The 23680-nt window shown below is 32.7% G+C and overlaps 2 protein-coding genes and 1 pseudogene across 2 annotated transcripts; 1 reads left to right on the top strand and 2 right to left on the bottom strand.

The window, feature by feature from the left end:
* Positions 1-980: 980 nt before the first annotated feature.
* On the top strand, positions 981-4396 carry LOC100776970 (trichohyalin). The gene is made up of 7 exons (XM_006597074.4): positions 981-1343; positions 1425-1540; positions 1646-1764; positions 1866-2028; positions 2117-2340; positions 2447-2771; positions 2984-4396. Exons 1-7 carry the CDS (start codon positions 1179-1181, stop codon positions 4164-4166), a joined length of 2295 nt encoding a protein of 764 aa, XP_006597137.1. The 5' UTR covers positions 981-1178; the 3' UTR covers positions 4167-4396.
* Positions 4397-4635: 239 nt separating this feature from the next.
* Positions 4636-6890, bottom strand: LOC100776440 (root phototropism protein 3-like; annotated as a pseudogene).
* Positions 6891-7485: 595 nt separating this feature from the next.
* On the bottom strand, positions 7486-11186 carry LOC100775892 (ADP,ATP carrier protein 1, chloroplastic). Its single transcript, XM_003546148.5, has 5 exons — positions 10039-11186; positions 9238-9492; positions 8673-8816; positions 8240-8587; positions 7486-8023 (listed from the first exon to the last, which is right to left on the bottom strand). The coding sequence occupies exons 1-5, from the start codon at positions 10798-10800 to the stop codon at positions 7679-7681; spliced, it is 1854 nt and encodes a 617-aa protein (XP_003546196.1). The 5' UTR covers positions 10801-11186; the 3' UTR covers positions 7486-7678.
* Between the last annotated feature and the right edge of the window lie 12494 nt (positions 11187-23680).

Below are 23680 nucleotides of genomic sequence, written 5' to 3'. Positions count from 1 at the left end.
AAGGAAAATATATATCTTGAAAATTTTGAAATGACAAATAAATTATAATATTTTTTTCAAAAAGAAAATAAAAAAGACGAAAGTTAGAGGTGAATGTGATGGGATAGTGAAAGAACATGATGAATCATCTCCTGATAGAGGTATCTCCTTGAAAGGGTGTTGAACGGCTGGGTCAAATTCCTATCACATGTATCATCCTGTTCAAAAAAGTACCATATATAGTGATTCCCATTGTTCTTCAAACAATGGCCACGAGCATATCTGTTACCCAAAACTTCAATTGAGTACAGATTTCCCCGCCCCATATGGCATGATGGAATACTTAAGTACGCTTAACCCACTGAGAGCATAAAAAGTTCAAGACCAAAAGAAAAACACAACTAAATCCATGAGCCAAATTTTCAACTTAAGTACCGTTAACCCACTGAGAGCATGCCTCTTCAACTGAAGGAAATATAGGCCCACACACAAAAAAGAAAATGGTGCTTAATTCAAACGAAGACCCTTTAAAAAGTCGAGATGGAAACCAACTTTATACACCATACCCCACTAATCATCAACTAAGGATGAAGTTACCTCCCACCACACATAAGCTAGTCAATATCTACATTTGTACGATAATACCCTTGGGTAGTGTACCTCAGGCAATATCTACATTACAATCTTATTTCTTTTCTGGGAGTGCACTACTTTGAAATAAAAGAGACTTTTTTATAGCTTTTTTTTTTTTGCAACGGTGCCCCCAATTTGTTGTTGAAACGAAATTGATTTGTCACAAAATCACTTCCTACTTCATGATTTTCAAATTTTGCCAAGACGTTAATCCACAAGTAACAAGAACTAATCTTCCCCCACTTTATTCCTTCTTTTTGTTTCTTCTTGATTGAATCCCAACCTTTATGTGCCACATATTTTGGGCTGGGTGAACACCTGAATTTTGAAGGGCACTTTGGTAAAAAAAAACTAGATAGCTTGAGTATGACATGTCCTCCCATGTAGCCGTTACCCAGATATCCTGACCCTCCTCGCAGGTTAAATTTATTACATGTAACACCAAACTTGGAATTTGATTATTATTTCAATTTGAAACCTTAGAAAGTTAAAAACAACTCGACCGTTGGGTCTTCCTTACTTGAACAAAAACACGCTCCTGCTCCCCCACAACTGCAACAACGGTAATGGCTGAAGCTGAAGATTATGGGTTCCTCCCAGAGGAAATGGCGGTGAATGAAAACCTTGGCTACCCTAAAGCTTTCGCTAAACTCTGCCGTGACCGCGGTTTCGGTCCCTACAGCCATGGCCCTCCCTTTTCCTTCATCCCTTATGCTTTGTCAGAAGATGAGGTAAACAAATTGGATCTCTCTCTTTCACTCCTCGTTTCACTTATTAAAGGAAATTCGAATTTAATGTTGTGTCTGTTTTAGGCTGAGACAGCCAAAGATTTGGATGAGATATTTCCGATTATTGATCCGAAAGCTAAGGCGACCAGCAAGCCGAAAATCTTTGTCAGTGTCTTGTGGAAGCAGCTCCGCCATCTTGGGTAGTCATTTCAATTTGGAAGATTCTGGGATTTTTCATTAATTCTTATTTCTGGTGCATTTTTTGTGTTATCTTATTATTGATTGATTGATTTGGCATATCTCAGGAATGCTGGCTTTGACCCTGCAGTGATTCGGGTGGATGGTTATGGCAATGTGCTCTATTATCATGCTGACTCAGCCTCTCCTCTGGCTTGGGATGTTGATCACTGGTTTCCTTGTTCAAGTAATTTTTCTCTTTCTCTTTTAATAATGCGTGGAAGTAGAATTCAATTGGTTTGTGTCACAAACAAGGTATGACTTTGCTCCTTTGGAATGACAATTCAGGGGGAGGTTTGACTGTTCTTAGCAATCTAAGGTTATTACAGCGGCAAGCCTGTAAGAGGAAGAAAAACAAGCTGGAATTCTTGGTGCCATGGTGGGATTTCCAATTGGGGATCTCTGTGAACCAGTTCCTGTCTGTTTTTGCTTCTTCAAACTCTGACTTCAGGCACGTTTTTTTTTTTGGTTTTTTTGTTCCTCAATTTTTCGTGGGTGCCGAGTGGGAGGATGATGATAGTTGTATTTGCAACTTGCAGGCACAGAGCCTTTTCATTTTTGTTCTATGAAGGAGAAAATCAAGAATTGAATGCTTCACAAATAGTGGATTCTCATTCTTTTCCACAACACTTTTTCGCGCTAAAAGAAGAGGTAGGCCTGGCTCCTGCTTCAATTGTTGAATCTCGAAGGGAACCTTGCGATGCATTAGCTTTGAGACAACTTGATTACAATAAGAAGCCAATGCCCATGTCTCCTGCAATAGGTTGGTGGCAGTTGATGATTATCATGCCAAGTTTGAATTTGTTAATTGATTTGAAGATGGAGATTGATTTTATATCTGACCAGCCTCTCATTGAAACTCTTTTCAGTAGCTGCAAGGAAAAGGAATGGCAGTCTCCTGAAAGAAAATGAAGATCCAGACTTTGTGAAAAACCCCTACCAAGCAATTGTCATGGCTAGAGATTCCCTGAAGCAAAGAGAGGAAACTACAAAAAAGCAAGCTGAAATACAGAAGCTAGATGATGAAGTGAATGAAATGAAGCTCAAAAATGAGGAAGAAAAACTCACTATTCAAGACCTGGAAATGGCACTTATAAAACGTAGGAGGAAGGCAGAAAAGTGCAGACGGTTAGCTGAGGCTCAATCTTCTTACAGGACTATGCTAGAGAAGATGATCAGAGACACTATGCACCAGTAAGTCCCAATAACCAAAATCGAAATGGTGCTTTTAAGTGTCTTTGTAATAAATCTTTACATTTTATTGGTGAAGAGCATTAACTATGCCATATTAAACACTCAAATACTTTTAAAAAAGTTAGTATTTTCCTTGTATTTTAGTTTTACATATAATAAATGTTTTCTTTTGGACTTCAACAACTAGTTTTTAAAATTTGGTTTTGTTGCAGGAGTGTCATTTATAAGGAACAGGTAAGGTTGAACCAGGCTGCAAGTAATGCACTAATGGCTAGACTTGAAGCACAGAGGGCAATTTGTGATGCTGCAGAGAAAGATCTTCACAAGAAATACAAACAAAGAGATGACATAGAGAAACAGATTAGACCTGAATGGGAGCAAGGAAGGAAGAGGTCAAGAATAGATGATGCCACCTATGAAGAGAGAGACAGTAAACCTGCTCTTTATTTGCCTGGGCCAAGACCAAGAACACCTTTGCGCAAGGAGCTCAGAGTGTTTTTAGAGGAGGAACAAAGGTCATCCGAAGTTGACTTATCTGCAAACGAAGAGCAAAAGCGGGAAGAAAAAGTAGAGCAAAAGCGGGAAGAAAAAGTAGAGCAAAAGCAGGAAGAAAAAGTAGAGAAGCTGAAAATGCCAGCTAATAATGACCCAGAAGAGAAGCTTGAGGAGCATACCAGATCAAGTGTTGCATTGGATGAAGAAAACTCAATTGAGCAAAGACTTCAGAAGCTCAAAATCAGCGAAGGCAAGAGGAGTTATGGCATTTCATTCTCAGGTCTTCATAAGACAGAAATTGAGGAAGATGAAGAAACCAGAAAGCAACGTGGAAAAGGGAATGTCGAGAAGTGGCTTCAAATGCTTTTAGAGAATGGTCAACAACAAGAAGGAACTGATCCACAAGAAACAAGTGAAAATGCTTCTTGTGGCACTGAAGAAAAAATAATCCAACAACTGAATCAGAAGTTCCCACAAAAGGAGTTGAAGATCTCAAAAGTTTCAGATTCTGATTATAAAGAGAAGCAGCTGCAACTTCTTCAAGACAGGAACGGATGGACAGAGAAAGAGGATAGAATAGAAAACGAAGCTAGAAATATTATTCCGACAGGATACAAAAATTACTCTGGAGAAGCTTGCATAGGTGAAGGAAATTGCACTCCTAATGTTGAAGGGATGGAAAGAAAGGAACAACATAAAAAGGAAAAAAGACTTCCTAGATCAGAGAGTGCTAGGAGCTTGAGACGAATTCCATCATCTCCATCTTTGCTTCTTGGGATCAAAAAAGGTGTGGACTACATTTGGAAGAAGCCAACGGCAAGTGATGATGCCGATCTTGCAGCATCAAACAGTTTCTTGAGGTCATCCATCAAGACAATCAAGAAAGGTGTGAAATTATGAATAGAGATGCATTTGAGGCTATGCATAATGCATTCATACCTTAGTTCTTAGCATTTGTACCCTATGTTTTTTTGACTGTTTTACAATTTGAGTGATGTTAGCTGTGAATAAAGTGAGTGAAATTTATAATCCAAAAAAAAGGAGAGAAAATAAGCGTGTGAAATGTAGACATTCCATTGTTTCATTTGTGTACAAGATTTTAAAGTTATCAAATATTTGATAAGTGATAACACCTTGTTTTTGCGGCAGGCATTTAGGTTTCTTTTACTTCTATTTTCCTGCTTAACGCAAACTTTGTTCTAGGAATTTGAATTCCTGCTGCATTTGCTAATAGTAACTTCCTTATTCAGATCATTCACTTTATTTATTTGAATTAGTGAATTACTAACAGAAATGGTCTTTTAGGCGTTGTTCCAATGTGTGTGTCTGTACATTGTTTATCAAACCTGACTCAAAGCAGAAAAAGCAATATTGAATATTTGAGCAGCTTGATATGAAGAAAAACCTTGTCCACTAAATTTAACTCTCAAATAAAATTAACATTGAGCCTTCTTCTTCTGCACTTGCATGGAATTGAACTGGCTTTGCAGCCTGTAAACATCTTCCTTCAGCTTCCTTATCTCCATTTGCTGAGCATTCATTTCACGCTTTGAAAGGCATCGTCCTGGTGGGTCGAGGCCTCCATTCGGGCTCCTCAAGCTATTGAAGGAGCCACTCCAATCTATGTGGCAGTGGAGTTTGGTTTGCTCAGAGAAGAGCACCTGAATTACAGTTCCCACAGGCAACCGTTCATGTTTCTCAACTCAGTAAGCCTTCAAAAGGTATCTAATCTAGGACTATTGTTTGGTACATCAAGATCGGCATAAATTATGAGCAGTAACTAGTAACTTGCCTACCACCATCCAGTACTGTCTCAAGTGCCGAAAAGGGTTATGCTTCTTTTAATAGTAAAATGAAGTTCTAACCATAAACAGAACAAGATTGTATTATTCAAATAACATGGGGGAAGACCAACTACTAATATATAGCCTACTTGTACCTGACGGGTTACCTACATTTAGGAGGCTACTTTTTTGAGTGGCAACAAGTAATAAATATACATAGCTATCAGAAGAAAATGCCAAGCTTTAACGTTTAAACTAGAAAGAGTTTCCTATACTCAAGAGATCATTAATTACGTTCCATTTCAGTAAAATAGTTGCATAACCTTTTCCACATGCATCAGAATGTGGGACAAGAGAAAAGCCAAATGTTGAAAAAAAGCCAATCACAGTCGCATCTATGATCCAGTGGTCCCACATGAAAGACATTTACGTTATTTGAGTTTCACTTCACCCATTCCCACTCAAAAGAATGCCATGCTGGTGGTGACAACGCGAGAAGCATTTTCCAGGATATCCAGGATGAACCTCTTAATTCACCCCTCTCCTTGTCTTTAATACATAAATTAGGCATGAATAACAAAGAATTACCTCTACTAAATCAAGTAAGGACAATACTTCTTAGAATTGGAGTTTTACCTTGATAATCTATACCTTTAATGCAAACTTTTGTTACCCAGATTATTGAGGTGAAACTCCAATTCTGAGTGGAGAAAAATACTTAAGAGCACAGGTGAGACTGCATATAAGTTTTGTCAATCAAGTAATTTGAAACTAAAATGAGAAGTCATACTTTTAGATAAGTGTCGATGGCTCGGTACAAGCCATCGGCGGCGGCTCTTGCATGGCTTGGAAGAGCTCCAGCAAGTGTAATGAACTCAGACAAGGTCAAATTGGCATCCACAGCGGCCTCATCGAGGTAGCAATCAACCAACTTGGCCACCTTAAGCAAAGCAGCACCATCACGGTCCAAACTCAACATCCAAGAGAGTCCCACAAGTGTGGCTGAAGGAGGGTATCATGAGCTCTTTGAGAGAAGCTTGGTCTAGCTGCCACGAAATGCGGTTCTCAAGCTCAACTCTATAAGTGGCATCAACCCTAACCATGATGGCGGTTCTGAGAAGGCGAAGGAGGAAGTTGCATGGGACAGACTCCTTCTCAGGAGGCAGAACACTCACAAAAGGTCTCCACAAAGAAACTCTTCTTCATCCATGAATTCGTGTCGCTTTCGGGGTTGGAAGTGAGTGGTGACACCATTTTCGGCAGAGGAGAGAGGTCAGATGGAGGCATAATGTGTGATGATGGAACCAATCAAGTCTGCACGAACACCTTTCTGTTTGATGCTCGAAAGGGTCTTCACGAAGTAATCCATGTCAACGATGCATGCATCGTCAAACCAACATTCCCAGGATCCAGCATTTGTCTCTGACTCTTCACAACACTGCTTCTTCATTTCCACTACTCACAAACGGCACTCTTCTTTGGTTATAAACAGCTAGCGAGAGAAGAGAGATAAGTACTCATTCATGTCGCTCGTACAACTGAAGCCATCATATACAACAAAAGTAATTATAACACAACATCAAACTTGAAAGAGACTCTTTTGTTTTCTGTGTATCTTATGTATTGCGTGAGGGATTTGGACTTGTTCCATTTGCAAGAGCAAAGGAAAGGATATACAAACAAAAATTGGAGCAGGTTTGTTCACTTTATAAACGCCACATTTACATCATTGCCTATGTAAGTGATCATGCGCTTAGAATTGTGCATGGCAGTTGGCACTTTGCACAAAATGATGGCAAGTGAAAGAAACGGAAACCAGAGAAGGGGCCTATGTAAATGCCAAAGTTTGTTTTTGCATCCCAAGCTCGCGAATCCCCCCATACTTTGTTCCTTTCGAAGCTGACATCTGTACCTCTGGTTACTATAGACCATTTTCAATTTTATTATTTTATTTCAAATCATTTACAATACCAAAATATAATGATATTTAATTGGGGTAGCTGGTCCCAAAATGCTTTGCTTGGAAACGTGTTCATTTTTTCATGGCAGGATTTTATTCCTGCCTGTGTAGTTCTGTGGCAGCTTGGACAATTGTTATCTCAATTGGATTCAAAATGAACACTATTTTTTGGGCTTTGGGCCTCAATATATGAAACCCATATTAAGATTTAGTCCTCAACTTGACAATGAAAGGCCATTGGACCCAACAGTGCAATGCTTCCATCAATTTAAAACTATCCTACATACCAACAAGTCCTTGGTTGGGATAATTTTGCACTCAATCCTTTTAAATAAGATTTCGAATTTGAATCTTGTTCGTGGTAAAAAAAACCTTGTAACCAACCATTGAGCATATCTATTTGAAACAAAATTTACAAATGTGTTCATTCTTTCATTTTATTTTTTTTAATGTGCTACAAAACAAGAAAGCTTCATTGAGAGAATATAATCATTTATCTATGGGGACAAAAGTAACAATGATGAGACTTGGAAAAAAAGTGACAATCAAACTCAGATGAGATAATGACCTACAACAAATAGTTTGAGCTAACAAATCTCATGAGTTTGGCTTACTCCTCCTGCCTTGCAATTCAATGTAGTTTAAGCTTTAAATACTGTGAGTTGAGTTCAATTCAATATACTTGAGGAGTCACCAGCTGTTGGATTTAACAGTGGAACACTTTTAAGAGAACCATTTTCATCCTCATCCTTGGCCACCACTGGTATCTTAACAGCTGCTGCTCTTTCCATCTCTTTCTCAAGTTCTTCTTCTCGGCGCAATGCAGTAAACTGGGTATCAAGCGACTTGGCCGCTGATAACCAGACAAGAACAATCACCAGAAGGACCCCTCCTAGGTATGGGGTTGAGTTAGCTAGTGAACCAAAAGTTAAGATCATGAACTGCTGAATCAGAGCTCCTCCAGATTTCCCCAATGGGTTGCACACAACATCAATGGCTGCCTTTCCCTTGACCTGCAGCAAAGGGAATTTAACACAAGTCAATTATAAGGGGTTACAAGTGCAACATTATATAGAGAGAGAGCTTATCAGGTGTGAAAAAATTAACCTTTGATCATAAAACCATAAATAGATGGTCATGATCAAATTTATCTTAAACAGTCTTAACAATCTATACATGATTGCGTGGTCAAGTTTGCACAAATGATTGTAGCAGATAAAAATCCAAACCTTGGTATCCTCATCTAAGGGTATGTAGGCCATTTCCTTGCACGGATCGAATAAACTGTACTTAGCACTCTTGCTGAATATGTTCTGCATGGCACCCACATATACAGCAGCTAGCAGTGGAGTCATTCCAAACTTTGCAATAACAGGAGCAATTGGGCCGCCAAATAATATAAGAGAAAAGAAACCAACTCCTGTCAATAGCAGGACGGTGGGGGTGATCTTGGCACCAACTCCCCATCCATATTTGTCAAATATAAATTGACTTAGAAGCATCATTATGAATGTAGCAATTCCAGTTGCAGTTGAGAAGTCTCCCATAAAAGATGAGTACTCGTTGGGGCTAGGAAACTGCACAAATTGCAGAGGTTGAGAGAGAGAGAGCACGATGAAATGTCCAGTAGCAAAACCAAAGGCAAGAAAGGTTTTACGTTACCTGAGCTTTGAGCTTTGATTTCCATGTAACCTCAACAAGATTAATGCTAATTCCATATGCGACCACTAAAGTGGCAAGATCCCTTATATATTTTGAAGACACCAAGAACTTTATGCTCTCCATTGTTCCCATCTTGGGCTTCTCCTGGAAAAATCCATATCAAGGTGAAATGTTAATTATGCTATTTCAAACATTAGTAAAAAAAAATGGAATTCATATGTCCTGACATATTTATAATAATGGGGATAACACCAAATAAATATCTAGTAGAATTTCATGCACACAAAGAAATGAGTCAATCATACTACAGAAATGACGCCTCATCTAAATATCATGTTGAAAGCCAGTTTTTTAAACTCCCTGTACCATTTAACACCAAATGAAACATTACAAAAAACCGAGGAAAGCTTCTACTTTGCTTTCAGCTGTCTCAACAACTAAATTAGTAGACTCAAGTATAAAACAGAAAAATGCAAACAGTGAAAACAACAGAACGGGCATGCTTCAACCAGCCTAATGCAGAAAAACTATATGCCTAAAGTATATCTGTCTCACAAAAAAATACCTTCTTCTTCTTGCTACGTGTAGGAAGAGGAACATAATTGTTCACCCACCAATACAGGAAACAGATTGCAACTCCCATGCCCACAACTATGCTCATCATTGCTTTTAGAGAGATGGCCCAACCATCAACTCCAGGACCTAAAGTACTCCGCAGATTAGAAAAGTATTTCACTGTCCGACCAGAGAACACAAGGGCTACATTGGCCCCAAGTCCAAATAGAGGATAAAATCTTTTTGCTTCATCAACGGTAGTTATCTGGAAAGGGGAAAAAAAATCAATATTAGCATTCTCCTTCACAAAGCAGCAGAAGAACCACATATCATATTAGCATCATATTCATCTTTACACCTTATATTCATTAGAATTCACATAAAGCAGTTCAAAATTAGAATTTAAAATATCAAATTAGAGGATGCAACACCATGCCCTGCCATCACATGATTGCATCTTATCCAGATAAGATTTGTATCCATATTATTACAAGTGAAACAAGCATGTAACTATCATGAATTAAACAAACAAGAAATAATAACATATAAGGGACTCATCAAAAGCTAAGCGGCTAAGCTATAGAGAAAGGAGCAGCATACAAATGAATATGACCAAAACGAATAGCTGAAAAGTGACACAATCCAACAAACAACAGCCATTCATGATGATGAAATCAATAAGCCATGTTCAGATACCAAAATTAAAAAATGTTAAGATGATAACGACACCAACAAATACTATAACAAAATTAAAGCCAGAAACAAATTACCAACTAACAAAGTAAGCTCAAAGTTCAAACAATGAAACAACCTGATTGGCAAACCCCCAAAACAGCACCGAAATCACCACACTCCCCCACAATTCAGCCATGACATAGAACAAACAGAAGCTCCATATTCTCATAATTGCAAGAGGGCCAAGGAACCGCGGGCCAAGGATGTTAAGAAGCTTATCCGCAAAAGCCTCAGGGTGAATATAGTTGCTGAGAGGGTACAAAACAAAACCAAAGGCCCCAAAGAATGCAATGAAGGGAAGAATAATAGAGTAGAAGAGAGCCTGCTTCGACAACACATTAGCCAACTTTGTGTACAATAACATGAACCCAATGGCCATTGGAAGGTTCACCCAGGTTTTAAGAAACGGTATGATCTCAGCACTGCTTCCTCTGGCCGTCACAACCAACACATCTTTTGTGTCCCTTAAGATGGTGTAGTTGAAGAGGATGCAAAAGAACATCAATCCCAGAGGCACGATTTTCTTCAAGGTGGCAACTTCAATACCCAAAAGCTTTGGCTTCTCACTTCCTGGTTCCCCAAAGGAGGCTGCAGCAGCAGCAGCAGCCTCAGCCCTGCACAAGAAAAAGTTTTTGTTTTTGTCCCTTTGGGCAAAGACATTGGCTTTTGGTGAGAGTTTGGGGAACCCATTAGAGGAAAGAGAAGACCCAGAAAGGTTTTTTGGCTTTGGAGAGAAAAGTCTGTGCCTTAAACCATGTGAAGGGTGCAAGAGTGAGATTCTGTTAATGGGGTTTGTGGGAAGAGAAAGAAGGCCTCTGGTTTGAAGAACAGCGTCCATGACTCTCTCTAGCTCTCTCAGTTCCCTTGGAAGAGTTGAAGAAAAGAAACAGAGAGGGATAATGAGAGATAAGGTGGTTGGAGTGGAGAGTGGAGAAGAGAAGAAGATTATATATATCTTTCTTGGAGGAATGAAAGGGCAGCAGATACAAATAAAATATCTTTTCTCGTTTGTCTGATGAAGACAACCATAGTAAACTACAACTAAAGATTTTTATGCAGAAAGGGGGAAAAACAGTGGGTTAAATTGAGTGTGTTAACACAGAGAGTTGAATTCGCACGAGTGGGAACAAATATGGTAAGTGTTTAACTGTGTAAGGTGAGAGAAAAGTGCATGGGAAACGGTCAAGGGAAGAAAAGAAACGAGCATTCGTATAGGATCTTTCTTTCACACATCAAAAATGAAAAACTCATTGTAAATACAATCAGGGGAAACAAAACGGCCAAGCTGGTTACCAAATATGCCTTTTTTTCACATTAAAAAATCACAGTACTGATTTATTTTCATAATTTCATGGATTATTTTACATGACAGAAATAGAACAGCATTATTTGCAAGAATTTACCATTTGTATAGCTTATTCTCCAACAACAACAAAAAACTCGTAAGTAGCATCTCCTACTATTCACGAACTTTGGACTTTGGAACTTCTTTAACTGGTTCATGAATGAATATGGCCGATTAAGAAAGTTGTTTTGTTAATTATAGGTCATTAAATGTTTTAAATTATTTGTTTATACATAAATGCTTTCAAAAAGTTTGTATTTGACCTAAAAAATTGGACTACTTATAATAACAAAAAAGAGTGACTAATCTAACAATATACTTTTTTTTTTAACACTTTCATTTAAATACAAAATACCATATAACCTTTTTATAATAATTATATAAAAAAGTCATAATTATCATGATTTTCTATTGATTGATACTATAAGTAAAGATTTTTACTATGTATAAAAATTAAAATATAACAAAAATGTTTTTATTAAAAAATATTTCTTAACTACTATCTAGAAATATTAGTTACTTGGTCAGTATTTACCTTAGACAAAACCTATCGACGAAACAAATACTTATTTTTTTGACATTTTTCTTAAAAAAATATGTGGTTAAACACCTATCAAAAGCCATTTTACCTTCATTTTCTATATCCAAATCCTTCTATTTCGGAATTCCATTCCATCGCCAAAACTCTACTTGTATTAAAAAAATAAAGGACATTTGATATACTATAAAAAAAAATTGTCATGTGTTGACCCAAAAAAAGTTACGTATTAAACTGTTTCAGTCTTTCAATCTTTATCTAATGAAAAATAGTTAAATTGTTTACATAAATATTGTAAATATATTGTTTTATATCAATAAAATTAATTTTTAATATAGATCATTATAATATCAATACAGACTCACAAAATTTAACTTATATCAATAGTTTAATTTCTATAGGATAAATTTATACCAATAAAGATAAACTCAACCCTCAACCACTGATACATAATACTTTTTATAGTGATATTTCATTGAGAAAATTTGGAGAAAAATATATTTATCGTAACTTCTATTTAAAGTTTTAAACCATAAGATTTTTTTTAAAAGAAAAAATACTATACGTGCAATGGATAATTTTTTAAAGTGATTGATAATATCTATTTATTTTTCTGTATCGATGCAAAGTAATCAATCTCATTAAAAACAGAGACTAATATTCACTTGACACACAAAAAATAAATATTTTTTTAACAATTTATTTTATATTCAAAATTAAAATCTTAAATTAATTAATTAAGAAACACAAGTTATTACTAATTATTTCATAGTTGGTGTTGGTGATGGATAATATTTGATTGCGAGCAAACGTGGAATTGAGTCATAGCCTTATTATTATATTTTTCAAAACAGGTACTTCTTTATAGGAAACGAAACCGTTCAAAGCACAATAGCATATTATATGGAAAAGAGATATACTCAAAACAATTTTTTTTAGGCCTATACACAAAATATTTGAATTCTACACCCGTGAGGGGTTTGTTTATATTAATATATTTAATTATTGGATATTTTTTAGAAATTTATTATTATTATTATTATTATTATTATTATTATTATTATTATTATTATATGAGAGAGTGTGTGTCTGTGTTTAAATTTTCTTTTACCATTTAATTTTTTGTCTATAATTTTTTTTTAGAACTGTTAGTGTTAAAGAAGATACACACTCATTATGTGGAATCAAGATAATTGTCTGTCTGTCCTCAGTGTTAGTGGAAAGAGAAGATAATTTAGAACTAAGAAGAAAAGAGAAAAGGTATAATAATAATAAAAAATAATATGATGAAAATAGAAAAATAAGATAGAAAAAGTGAATAAATGCTTATAATTTTTTATTATACATCAATGTTTCTTCTAATAAAAATTTAAGAATTTAATTTAAATATTGTCATCTAAATTTAATCATACTTTATTATTATGCATGGTAATATTGTTAATTTTTTAATAATTATTTTAAATTTATATTTGTAATTATTTTTTAATTAATTAATAGTGTAAATTTATACTAATAAATCATGAAAGTTTCCATAAAAAAATCATGAAAGTTAAATTCTTCCACCAAACCTGACTCACATTAATTTAATTATTACTATTTTTTCCATATTAACAAGTTATTTCATACCTGAGGAATGAGACAAGTGGGGGAGAGACAATACTTTCTCTACCCAATTAGTTTAATTTTATATTTTACTTGTTAAATTGATTTTTTTTACATGATATTTTTTAAATTAATTTTCTGTTTTCATTTATTTAATTTGTGTTGTTTGAGTGATTCATATAAACGTATATTAGGCACTAGCAAATAGATATAAGTACAGACAATAGAATACCAAAGAGAAAAGGTATAGACTAATTTTTTTCCTATACGATATGAAATTGAATATAATTTTGTTTTATTACTGATGCCTCCAAGAACGTTTAGTCAAATATTGATTTTATTTGAGTTGCTTGTTAGAAGAGAATAAGGAATAGAAGAAGCAACATGCAATCGAACCAATCACGGTTTGTCCTCTCTTTCTTTACGTTCTGAGAAAGGCAGAGGAAACGAACGAGAAGCGTGGTGGTGGTGGTGGATGCAACATTTTAAATATATTTTTATTTTTTTAAGTCATTAAACATATTTTTTTATTATAAAACACTAGGAATGTGCATAAAAATATTTATAAGAGGATATTAGATTTCTCTAATACAAACCCTCCTCATAGTACAAAACCAAATACTCCATTAGTACCCCCATAAAAAATATTAATTTTTTCAAGGTAAAAAATATTGTATTTATGTACATTATTTTAATCTTTAAAAACATCTTTTGCTTATTTAATAAAGTATTATTGTCCTTAGATTTAGAGTAATGATAAAATATAATTTGTAAGCTTCACAAATAATCAATTTTATCTAATAAAAAAGTTTTAAAAATTTAACTTTTCCTAAAATCATTTTATTCAAGGCATAATTGAATTAAAATACATAAGATTGTTCCAGAATAATATATTGTGAACAAAATCAATTTTTAATATCCATATTATACTATTTTCATTGCCAACTGTAAACCAAACAAACAAAATAACAATCCACGATTCAGAATATACAATATATCTTATATATATTGTAAAAGATAATATCCGAATGAGTTTTTTTTTTTCTTTAAAAGGAGACATACCTACGTGCTTTTATATATAAAAGCATGCTACATATCACCGCATAATATATTAAATTTAATATATTCTCATAATTAAATATTAATATATTAAAAATGTAAATAATTTATGAATTTAATAACTATGCATGTGTAAACAAAATTACCCTGTCAATTAATAAAAAATAAATACCACTAGCATAACTATTAAGATAATTATTATAAAAATTAATAAATTTATCTTAATTTATAATTAAATAAAAATATAAAATTTTAAGAATAAAGACCCTCTAAAGTGTAACATATACTATAGAGGTACTAAAGTATGCAAATCTTTTGTGTTTCATTATAATAAATGATTAAAATTGATAGTATTAGTTAAAATTAAGTTTAATTACTCATCTAATCCTTATAGTTTCATTATCATTTATATGTTTTAGTCTTTATAGTTTTAAAATGATTTTTTTAGTTCCTATAATTTACATTTTAATTATCTTTTAATCCATCTAGTTTAAAAGTGATTTTTTTAGTCTTATAATTTGTATTTTAATTCCTATATTTGGCCATCAAAAAATAAACTTGGGAATGTAAATATTTTAGTCAAACTTTACATTAACCTTATTTGCAAATCTAAGTAAATGAGTTTAATTGAATATTTAATTCATTAACCTCTGAAAAATCACATTCACAATTAAACTGAATAAGATTATCTTTCTAAAGATAATAGAGAATAGTAGTTTATATTTTATACCAAAAGGTCACTATTTCAGTATATCAGTATTTCAAATGGTCCATTTTAAATCATAACTCTGAGCCACTAGATCAATCTCATTTCATATGTCATACTTACGTACTCTACACCATATTATTGCTCCTACAAATTTCTCCCTAGAAACCATTGCTGCCCACCATCGTAGGCCACCACGTTTTGGGATTTTCTTCTATTTTCACTCTAATTGCTTTGGGGATGAACAGTTGTATAACCCATTGAGATAGATTAATCTAATGGCTAAAATTTATTATCCGTAGCCAAAAGGGGGAACTCATTTAAACTAGCATTTTTGTGTAACTCCTTTTGGGGGTATGCCCACAAAAAAGCCTCTCCGACACTTTTTTCTGTAGTCTATGGTACAACATTGAGTTTGATTGGGCCATTCTTAGTTGGGCTTTGGCCCTTTTGTTTAGAGTTTGGGCGCCAGTTGAGAAATACAACACTGTTATTCTTTATGAATCGGTAACTGGTGTGTTTGTTTCTCGTGTTAACTTATGTATGCTTTTATCTAAATTTAATTTAAATGTTTTTCATATCGAAATTAAATAATTTCTACCCATGTACAAAATGAGTCTCGATCCTGGTCCTTTCTATAGATACGTATATGGGCATGAATATTCTACTTTCCTACTCAAACTTTACCTTTTGCAGTTGTAGGCTTTCCCTATGTTACTATTCTTTGTATGAAACCGATATAGTTTTTAAGGAAAAGTTCCCTCTACATGTATGGTGTGTGTGGTCTGTGGATGATTGCTAGATGTGTAGCATAACCATCTTTAATCTAATGTAAATAACATGTGTGTAATTGTTTTCACAGAGATAAATATATGTCTAATGTAAATGTAAAGATCCTCAATTGTAAACAGAAAATGTAAGTTTATGGGGGATATCTTGAGATCACACTGAAAAGCTAAAGGTGATAATTACGGTAGTTAAAAAAAAACGAAAAATGTAATTTAAAACAATAAGCTGATCAGTAAAGAAAAAAAAAACATCTTAATATGATAACTTATATGGTAGTAGTATATAATATAATTAATGGACACCTCAGTAGAACGAGTTTGTGTCCAACATTAAATAAAATTGATCTGTCAGGTCCAAAGAAATTGGCAACACAAACTCCCCGAAAGCCTGTAGCAAATCCATTGATGCCCCTACATATAGAAGCATGACACATTTAGATATCTCACCCTCATCTTTTTTTTTTCTTTTTTCCTTTCATGTTCAATATCAATATAAGAAAAAAAAAGTCATTTGAGACAGAAATTTTCAGAATACATTAATTAACATTTCCATCACAGAACAAACGTGACAAAATTTATAACGAAAAATAATTTGAAACATAAAGAAAACGAAATATAATTATTTTACTGTATTTTTAAAAAAATCTGGAGAAGAAATATACTACTGTGTTCTTTAATGAATAATACTTATGTACTAGTATTTCAAAATTATTAGCTCTTGAATAAGAAATTAAAAGATCCACACTATATCTATACCTTACACGTAATTGCATATAAAAGCAAAGCAGACAAGGGGAGGTACTGAGAAGCAGTCTTAATTAGCCCGTTACTTTTCTCAATACCTTCCCTTCCTATTTCCAACGTTCATCTTTTAGGAAATTCTTCTGTTTTGGCCACAATTTAGCTTCTCACTTCAATACACTATGAACCCAAACCATAAAAGGATGACGAAAACGTTTCCAACAACCAAATCCTTAACACAAAAATCATTAATGCTTAGTTTAATATATAACCGACCCTATCACATGGCCATTATTTCCTTCCGCTGCTCACACACTAAGCACCAAGTCTTTGTCTTTATGATAGCTATTTGGTTGATGAATTCGACACTTTCTAGATTCTTATTTGGTCGTTCCTATATGATAGCTAGGAGCTAGCAGGGTGATATGCGAGTTCCTTTAAAGCAATGAAGTTGGAAAACGACTCGTGTCTTGCAGGAGTAATGTTTAGCACGTTTGATTTCACATTTTTTTATGTGATTTTTCATGTTTCATATATAATTCTAAAAAATTAAGTGAAAGTTTGTTTAACAGATAATCATTTTATTCTAAAAATTAAATATGAGGCTGGAAAATTTATTTTGTGACAAATATGTTTTTTTCCTGGAAAAGTCATTTTCTCATGTTAATCCACTATTTAATACCCGAGAAGAGAGTTGAAAAAAAGTTTATTTTCACGTGACAGAAAGTCATCCTTGTAAGTAAAAGTTGATTTTCAATTATTTTTAATTGTTAAGCAAACACACTTTAAAAAAATATCCAAGAATGACATTCTAATGTTATATTTTCAGAAATAATATTTTTAAAAATGAACAAATAACTTTAATATATTTCCAAGCATGCAATCGATATAAAATAAATCAAGTTATTTAATGAGCTACTTGAAAAAAAAAATCCATTTTATAATAAAAGTATTAAAAGATCGAGGGAGTTAATAACTGTTACTTTCACTCTGAAAGTCAGTGACTTTAACTATGTTAGACTTGAGAGCGATCAATATCGTATCAACTATCAAGTATATATCATAAGTGTTTTAGGTTTTAAAATATACACTCAACCAGTTTCTTGATAGATTCAAGGAAGGAAGGGAGTAACAAAATTGTATAACTTTTCACGTGCAAAATTTCATTTTAATTTATCATCCATTTTGAAATTGAAATTAGAACCAACAAAATAAAAAAAGTTAAAATATAAGAAAATTGTTCAAATGTCAAGCCATGTATCGCGCGTGTTTGTGGGTGGAGTGGGGGGCTTAAATCTAGTTGATCGAGTTATTAAAATAGGCTTAACTTTGGCAGGAAATCTGATTATGACTCATCAAAGTTTGAAAAACTATAAGCTGCTGGTCTTCTGAGTTACGCTGTCTTGTGGCACATATATAATTTATTATCATCAAATGAACAATACTGAGATGCTTAAACTTTGTCATCTCTCTACAATTCCCGTTTTTCAACCTGGACTAGCTACTTCTAAATGCAAGAGCTATTTTCAGTGTGTTTGGGGGTGGTGGTATGGTGGATCATAATTGTGGTCAAAACCACAGTAAATGAAAAACACTTAGCAGCTGCTTTAATTTTTTCATGGTCTCACCACGGTTTTGGTTGTCCACTGTCATTCTACTGTCAAACCAAACAACCTTTTTGACTATTCTAAAGTGACAAATACTTAGTTATAAAAAATAAAACAAAAAACTTAATTACTTGGACTTACTGTATGTTTTATCCATGGAGGACAGAACCTAATCTCTCCCAACGTTTGCCTAACTACAAGTTTTATTTTTCTTATAATTTAGATACTTTAAATGTTGATATTTGAAGGTCTTGTAAAATTATTTAAATAAATAGAAAATAGCAAAATATATTGCCAAAATTGAGGCACGTCGTCCATCATTGTTTCCTTAACAAGATAAAGCTGGCCTGGACTTTGTGTTGGAATTGTTTTATTGTTTGTGTCTCTACTAAGAACATTATTATGAAGAATATTTCAATAATATAACGGGTTCGAAACACAACAATCCAAATAGGCTGGAGTACTTGCATACATGGGAAATGGTTGCTGTAAAGCATATAGCAAAGGGGACCATGCCAACACATTACACATATACTTACTGGTCCAAGGCTCTAAGCTATGTGCGTGTTACCTGCGGTGTAGTTAAGCTTCTTGCTGGGTGCTTACCTTCAAAAGGAAAGAGAGAGAAAAATAGATTAGTATAGTTAACGAATAGGAAAATGTTGAAGGGTATCATTGCTTCATTGTTTGTATGTAATAATGTGATGGACAAAGATCCTTCTATTGTTTCGACAATTGTTGCTAGAGACGGGGATTATTCCACACTTTATCTACCTGTCTCGCTATATATATATATCGTTAATTAGATTATAACAACTGTACAGGCAGTACAACTCACTATTGTTTGTATGCTAGTTTGCTTAGATGTTAAATTATTTTCCATGTTTGAAACTTTGGGCATTGAAAAACGCCCTCATTCTGAGACCAGCTCAAAATTTTCTTATAGTACTTTATTGACTTCTTTTCTTAATTTTGACATATTTTGTACTTTATAGCTACGGCAAATTTGCTTGATTCCAGGAGTTTTAGAATAATCAACTTTGGAAGTAGAATACATAAAGCCACGGATTCTATATTTCATAATACGATATAACCCCTGCACTTGCACGGACCTACCTACGCCATACCATGCAAATTATAACCGTACTTATAATTGTATTAGAACTAAGTTGTTTGGGTTATAATATTTATTCGTTTTATTCATATATATATATATATATATATAGGTAATTTTAAAGTCGTTTTATTTAGTTACATCAATTATTTAAAGATTTTGAATTGAAACCATATGAAACTGTTCCGGATCATGATAATTTGTATTCGATAAAGGGAGGCTGGTATTACAGTGTTACGATGTTATACAAGTTAAAAGTAACTACTATTTTGCATTTGATAGTATAGGTAAATATCTTATAAAAAAAGATAGTATAGGTAATTATTTTCTGTACAAAAAAATATACATTTTTTTCTTTTATGCATTTTTTTATCTGTTTACATACATGTATAAAAATAAAAATAAAAATTACTAGAGACAATTTAAGAAAAAACTTATAGAGTATAATTTTATATACACTTCATTTACTTTGGTTCGATAGAAAAAGTAAAGAACTGAGAAAAAGGAAGAAAAGAAACTATCATCTTCGGTTCGATAGTGCCGTGAGAGATACTAATTTTTTGTTTGGCGTGGTAGAGATAAGGTAAAAGAGAAGAGAAAATTTTGAAAATTAAATTGGATTTTTTTAAAACAATTATTTTTCCTACTCCCTCTTCTATTAAAAAAATTTATTATTATTCACGTTTTGTCTTTCCTCTCAATTAGTTATAGCATAAGAACAGGTATAGTCAAGGAAAAATATTCCTTACCGCATAATTTCAAATCTTGTGTCTCTTGGAATTTAGTTTAGTTGATTAAATAAAATGTGTCACGAATATTTTTTTGTATCTTTTTCGCTCGACGGGTGATTGTCCATGATCTCTAGTTTCATTGTGCTCATGCACTTATGATGAAGAACTATGTACATTTTCGCTCACCACCTATCCATTTTCAATTGCATGTCGATCAACCTAAAACTCTCAACTTAGAATTTGTAATGTTTGGTTTTGAGTTGTTTCCTCGCCAATATATGTTACACCATCCATGGATATTTCAACCCTCTTTACGTGTCAATGATTATTCAGGAAATGTCATTACAAAATCTCTATGAAAACAAATAAATAGGGAGTTAAAGGCCAAGACAACCATTAATGGGCAAGAGGGGGTGACTTGTGAATAGGAACTTCTAAGTCTAAACTAATAGAGCATATTATACTTGTCTTAGTTGAATACTCTTGGGTTAGGTCTCATAAATTCTATGTGAGATTTAGTTACAAGAATAATTTTCGACTATAGAATTGTGAGTTTTGAGTATAATTCAATCTTACAAGATTGATTTGTAAGGAGAGAATTTTAAGATTAGACACATCGAGCATGAAATTTGTAGGACTTGACATCTGTCGATGATCCAATAGTCGGTGACACAAATCCAACAATAATCGTCGTGTTAAACTTTGATACCATCTAAGAATTATGGGTTGTGAACCTAATCTAACTCTATAAAATCAACTTATAAAATAAGACTTGTACCTCACTTATATAATATATTTTAACTATATGACCTGGCCAGGTGAAATAAAAAAAAATATTATAACTCACATATCTGAAACTTAAAAATATAACCATTTTTTGTAATTCACTTCTAATTCTGGTAGTATCATAAATGTGAAATTTTGGTCTTTATGAAAATTTAATTCCACATCTAGTCTTTAATTTTATTCTTTTTAAATTGAGCCATATATTTTAGTCCATCATTATTTAACCATTCAAAATTAGTTAGAAACTCTTGATGCGACTATGATTGATAATATAAACCAATTTTTTGTATTATAATCAAATTTTATTTAAGTCGCTACATGCATTTGTAAAATAATTACATGCATTCTTGGTCCATAAAAGTAAAATATTCTAATAATAATGTATAGATGATATAAAATAATTTTACATTGTTATTCAATAAAAAAATTATCATTAATATAAGTTTTAGTATAATTATCATAAAGTCAATAAATTTATTATATAATGATGAATGTCTCGATGAATAGATTGAATGACGATATAAATTTGTTTTTGATAGTTGTTGATAACTTATTTTTCAAAGATAAAAATATCCAACATTGACTTCTTTTTTTGTTAATTTTTGTGACTGAATAAATGAGATAACTGAAGGGTGGTACAGCAATGATATTTTTTTTTACATCTTTCTTAAAAATAATTTTATTTTTATCTAAAATTTATTATTATTAATCAGTTTATAATCATCTATTTAAGAATAAAACATATTCGCTTTCTTTTATTATTTTTATATCAAACAACTCTTAAAATCTATTCCTATTTTCACTTCACCAAATTCTTTCTATGTGTATATTTTTTCTTTTATTTTTTTCTCCTTTCTTTCTAAATTTAACAAAGTGTACAATTTGAAAGTGATAATGTAATTTATAGTTTTAGTGTAGACAAAGAAAGCATGAAAAGGCCCCATATGATAAACAAAATCAAATCATGCTGAGAATCTAAAGTACTTACAATTACTTTAATAATTGAGAGAGGAAAAAAATACGACACAAATTGCATCAAATAAAATCAGTGTCGTTGTTATTTTCGAGGTTTGCAACTTACTTGCTAATAGGGTTTATGAGAAAAATTTATCTTAATTATCTCATCCAGAATTTTGGTAGAATAACTTATTTAATTATAAATTAATAATATATGAAATGAAACTGAACTGACATGATTTATTAATGTAATATATTAATTTTAATTAGATATATAAGTTTATAATTACAAAGACTCGTGTTAAAATGATAAACATAATTGAAAAATGTAATAAAATAAACTATAATTACAAATTTTACATTAAAACTGTGTTAGATATTCTATATATTTAACAAATGGACACTGATCTTACACCAGGGACTTACCCGGTTCCATTATTGAGCACAGTGGAGTACAGTACTCATACCTATTGAGAAAGTAAAAGGTGGATTCCCAAGTTGCCACTATTATTTACCGCAGAAAATAAGGCAGAAGAGAGATTCTTCAGTTTTTTCTAACGGAAAAACAGTGTTGATTACGTGTGTCGAGGAATGCTCATAAAATTAATTTTAAAGTGATGTTATTCATATTTAAATATTTTATTATAAAATTAAATTATAAATAAAATTTGATATAAATTTTGAATTTAACTTAAAAATTAGTTAAAATTATTTGAATACAAAATTAATTTTAGATCCAGAATAAATCATAAATTCTTCTTTAACATGTAATCAAACATACAAACTTCTATACAAAATTAATTCTTGACTCAAATAATTCTTCAACATCAAACCAAAAAAAAACTTTTACAAAAGAATTATCATCTTTATTTTTATTTTACTTTTACTTTTATGAGTTAAATTATATTACATAAGAATTATGCACTGTGTGGATCTTGTCAATCAGGAAAGGAAAGAGGAGGAGAACACAAACAGAGGGGCCGCACCGCACCGAACCACAGACAAATTGGATTACACCCTTTCAAAACGAATCTACTATTTTAAAAGAAAAATGAAAAAATATTTTAATTAATGAACAAAACTAAGAAAACATTTTTTGATAAATTTATGAGTTATTAATTGATTATACTCATAAAAAATAATATTAATCCTTAATTATTTAACAATGGTTTTCTTATTTTGATGAACTCTTTTAACATTTAATCAAAATATCGACAAAACATGGTTAAAGAGACCAATGCTATTTTTAGGAATCGTTTTTATTCTCTCCAAAATAAACTAAACAAAGTACTGATTAAAAAGTGCCTCAAATAATGAATATCAATAATCATCACCAGTCTTTTGAACTGCCCTAGTGTCCATTTTCCATAGTGAAAGCAGCTTGAGGCTCCCTTTTGTATTGCGGTGCGAGAGGGTAGAGGAAAAGGTCCAAAATCTTTTGATGACCTCAATGCAGGAGGCACATCACATGGATGATGGAAGAAGAAGAATCACAATCACACATGCCATGGTGTTTATTTGGGCAGCCAAACGTGCAGACCAATTCCCCATGATTTCTTCTATTTTCATGTTATGTATGAACACATCAAATAAATTAATAATTATGGGTAGGGGAAAATAATCGGTTAATTGCCTCTTATTCTGACAAGTTTGTACTGGATACCTTGGTACTTGCTATGCTGTGATGTGCCTTAAGAATGCAAAATGGGGTCCAAGTCTAACTCCATTTTTCATACGAAGAAAA

This window comes from Glycine max, chromosome 15, assembly GCF_000004515.6.
Source record: "Glycine max cultivar Williams 82 chromosome 15, Glycine_max_v4.0, whole genome shotgun sequence".
Lineage (NCBI taxonomy): Eukaryota > Viridiplantae > Streptophyta > Magnoliopsida > Fabales > Fabaceae > Glycine > Glycine max.
Note: the sequence above shows the minus strand (reverse complement) of the source record. Positions and strands in the feature narration are given on the sequence as shown.

Bases quoted from the DNA above. Each gene is read 5' to 3' on its own strand.
- LOC100776970 (XM_006597074.4), top strand. From the start codon at position 1,179: ATGGCTGAAGCTGAAGATTATGGGTTCCTCCCAGAGGAAATGGCGGTG. The intron at 1,344-1,424 runs GTAAACAAATTG...TGTCTGTTTTAG, and splicing joins ATGCTTTGTCAGAAGATGAG to GCTGAGACAGCCAAAGATTT. The intron at 1,765-1,865 runs GTAATTTTTCTC...ATGACAATTCAG, and splicing joins TCACTGGTTTCCTTGTTCAA to GGGGAGGTTTGACTGTTCTT.
- LOC100775892 (XM_003546148.5), bottom strand. From the start codon at position 10,800: ATGGACGCTGTTCTTCAAACCAGAGGCCTTCTTTCTCTTCCCACAAAC. The intron at 8,588-8,672 runs GTAACGTAAAAC...CAATTTGTGCAG, and splicing joins AATCAAAGCTCAAAGCTCAG to TTTCCTAGCCCCAACGAGTA. The intron at 8,024-8,239 runs GTTTGGATTTTT...CCTTTGCTGCAG, and splicing joins CCTTAGATGAGGATACCAAG to GTCAAGGGAAAGGCAGCCAT.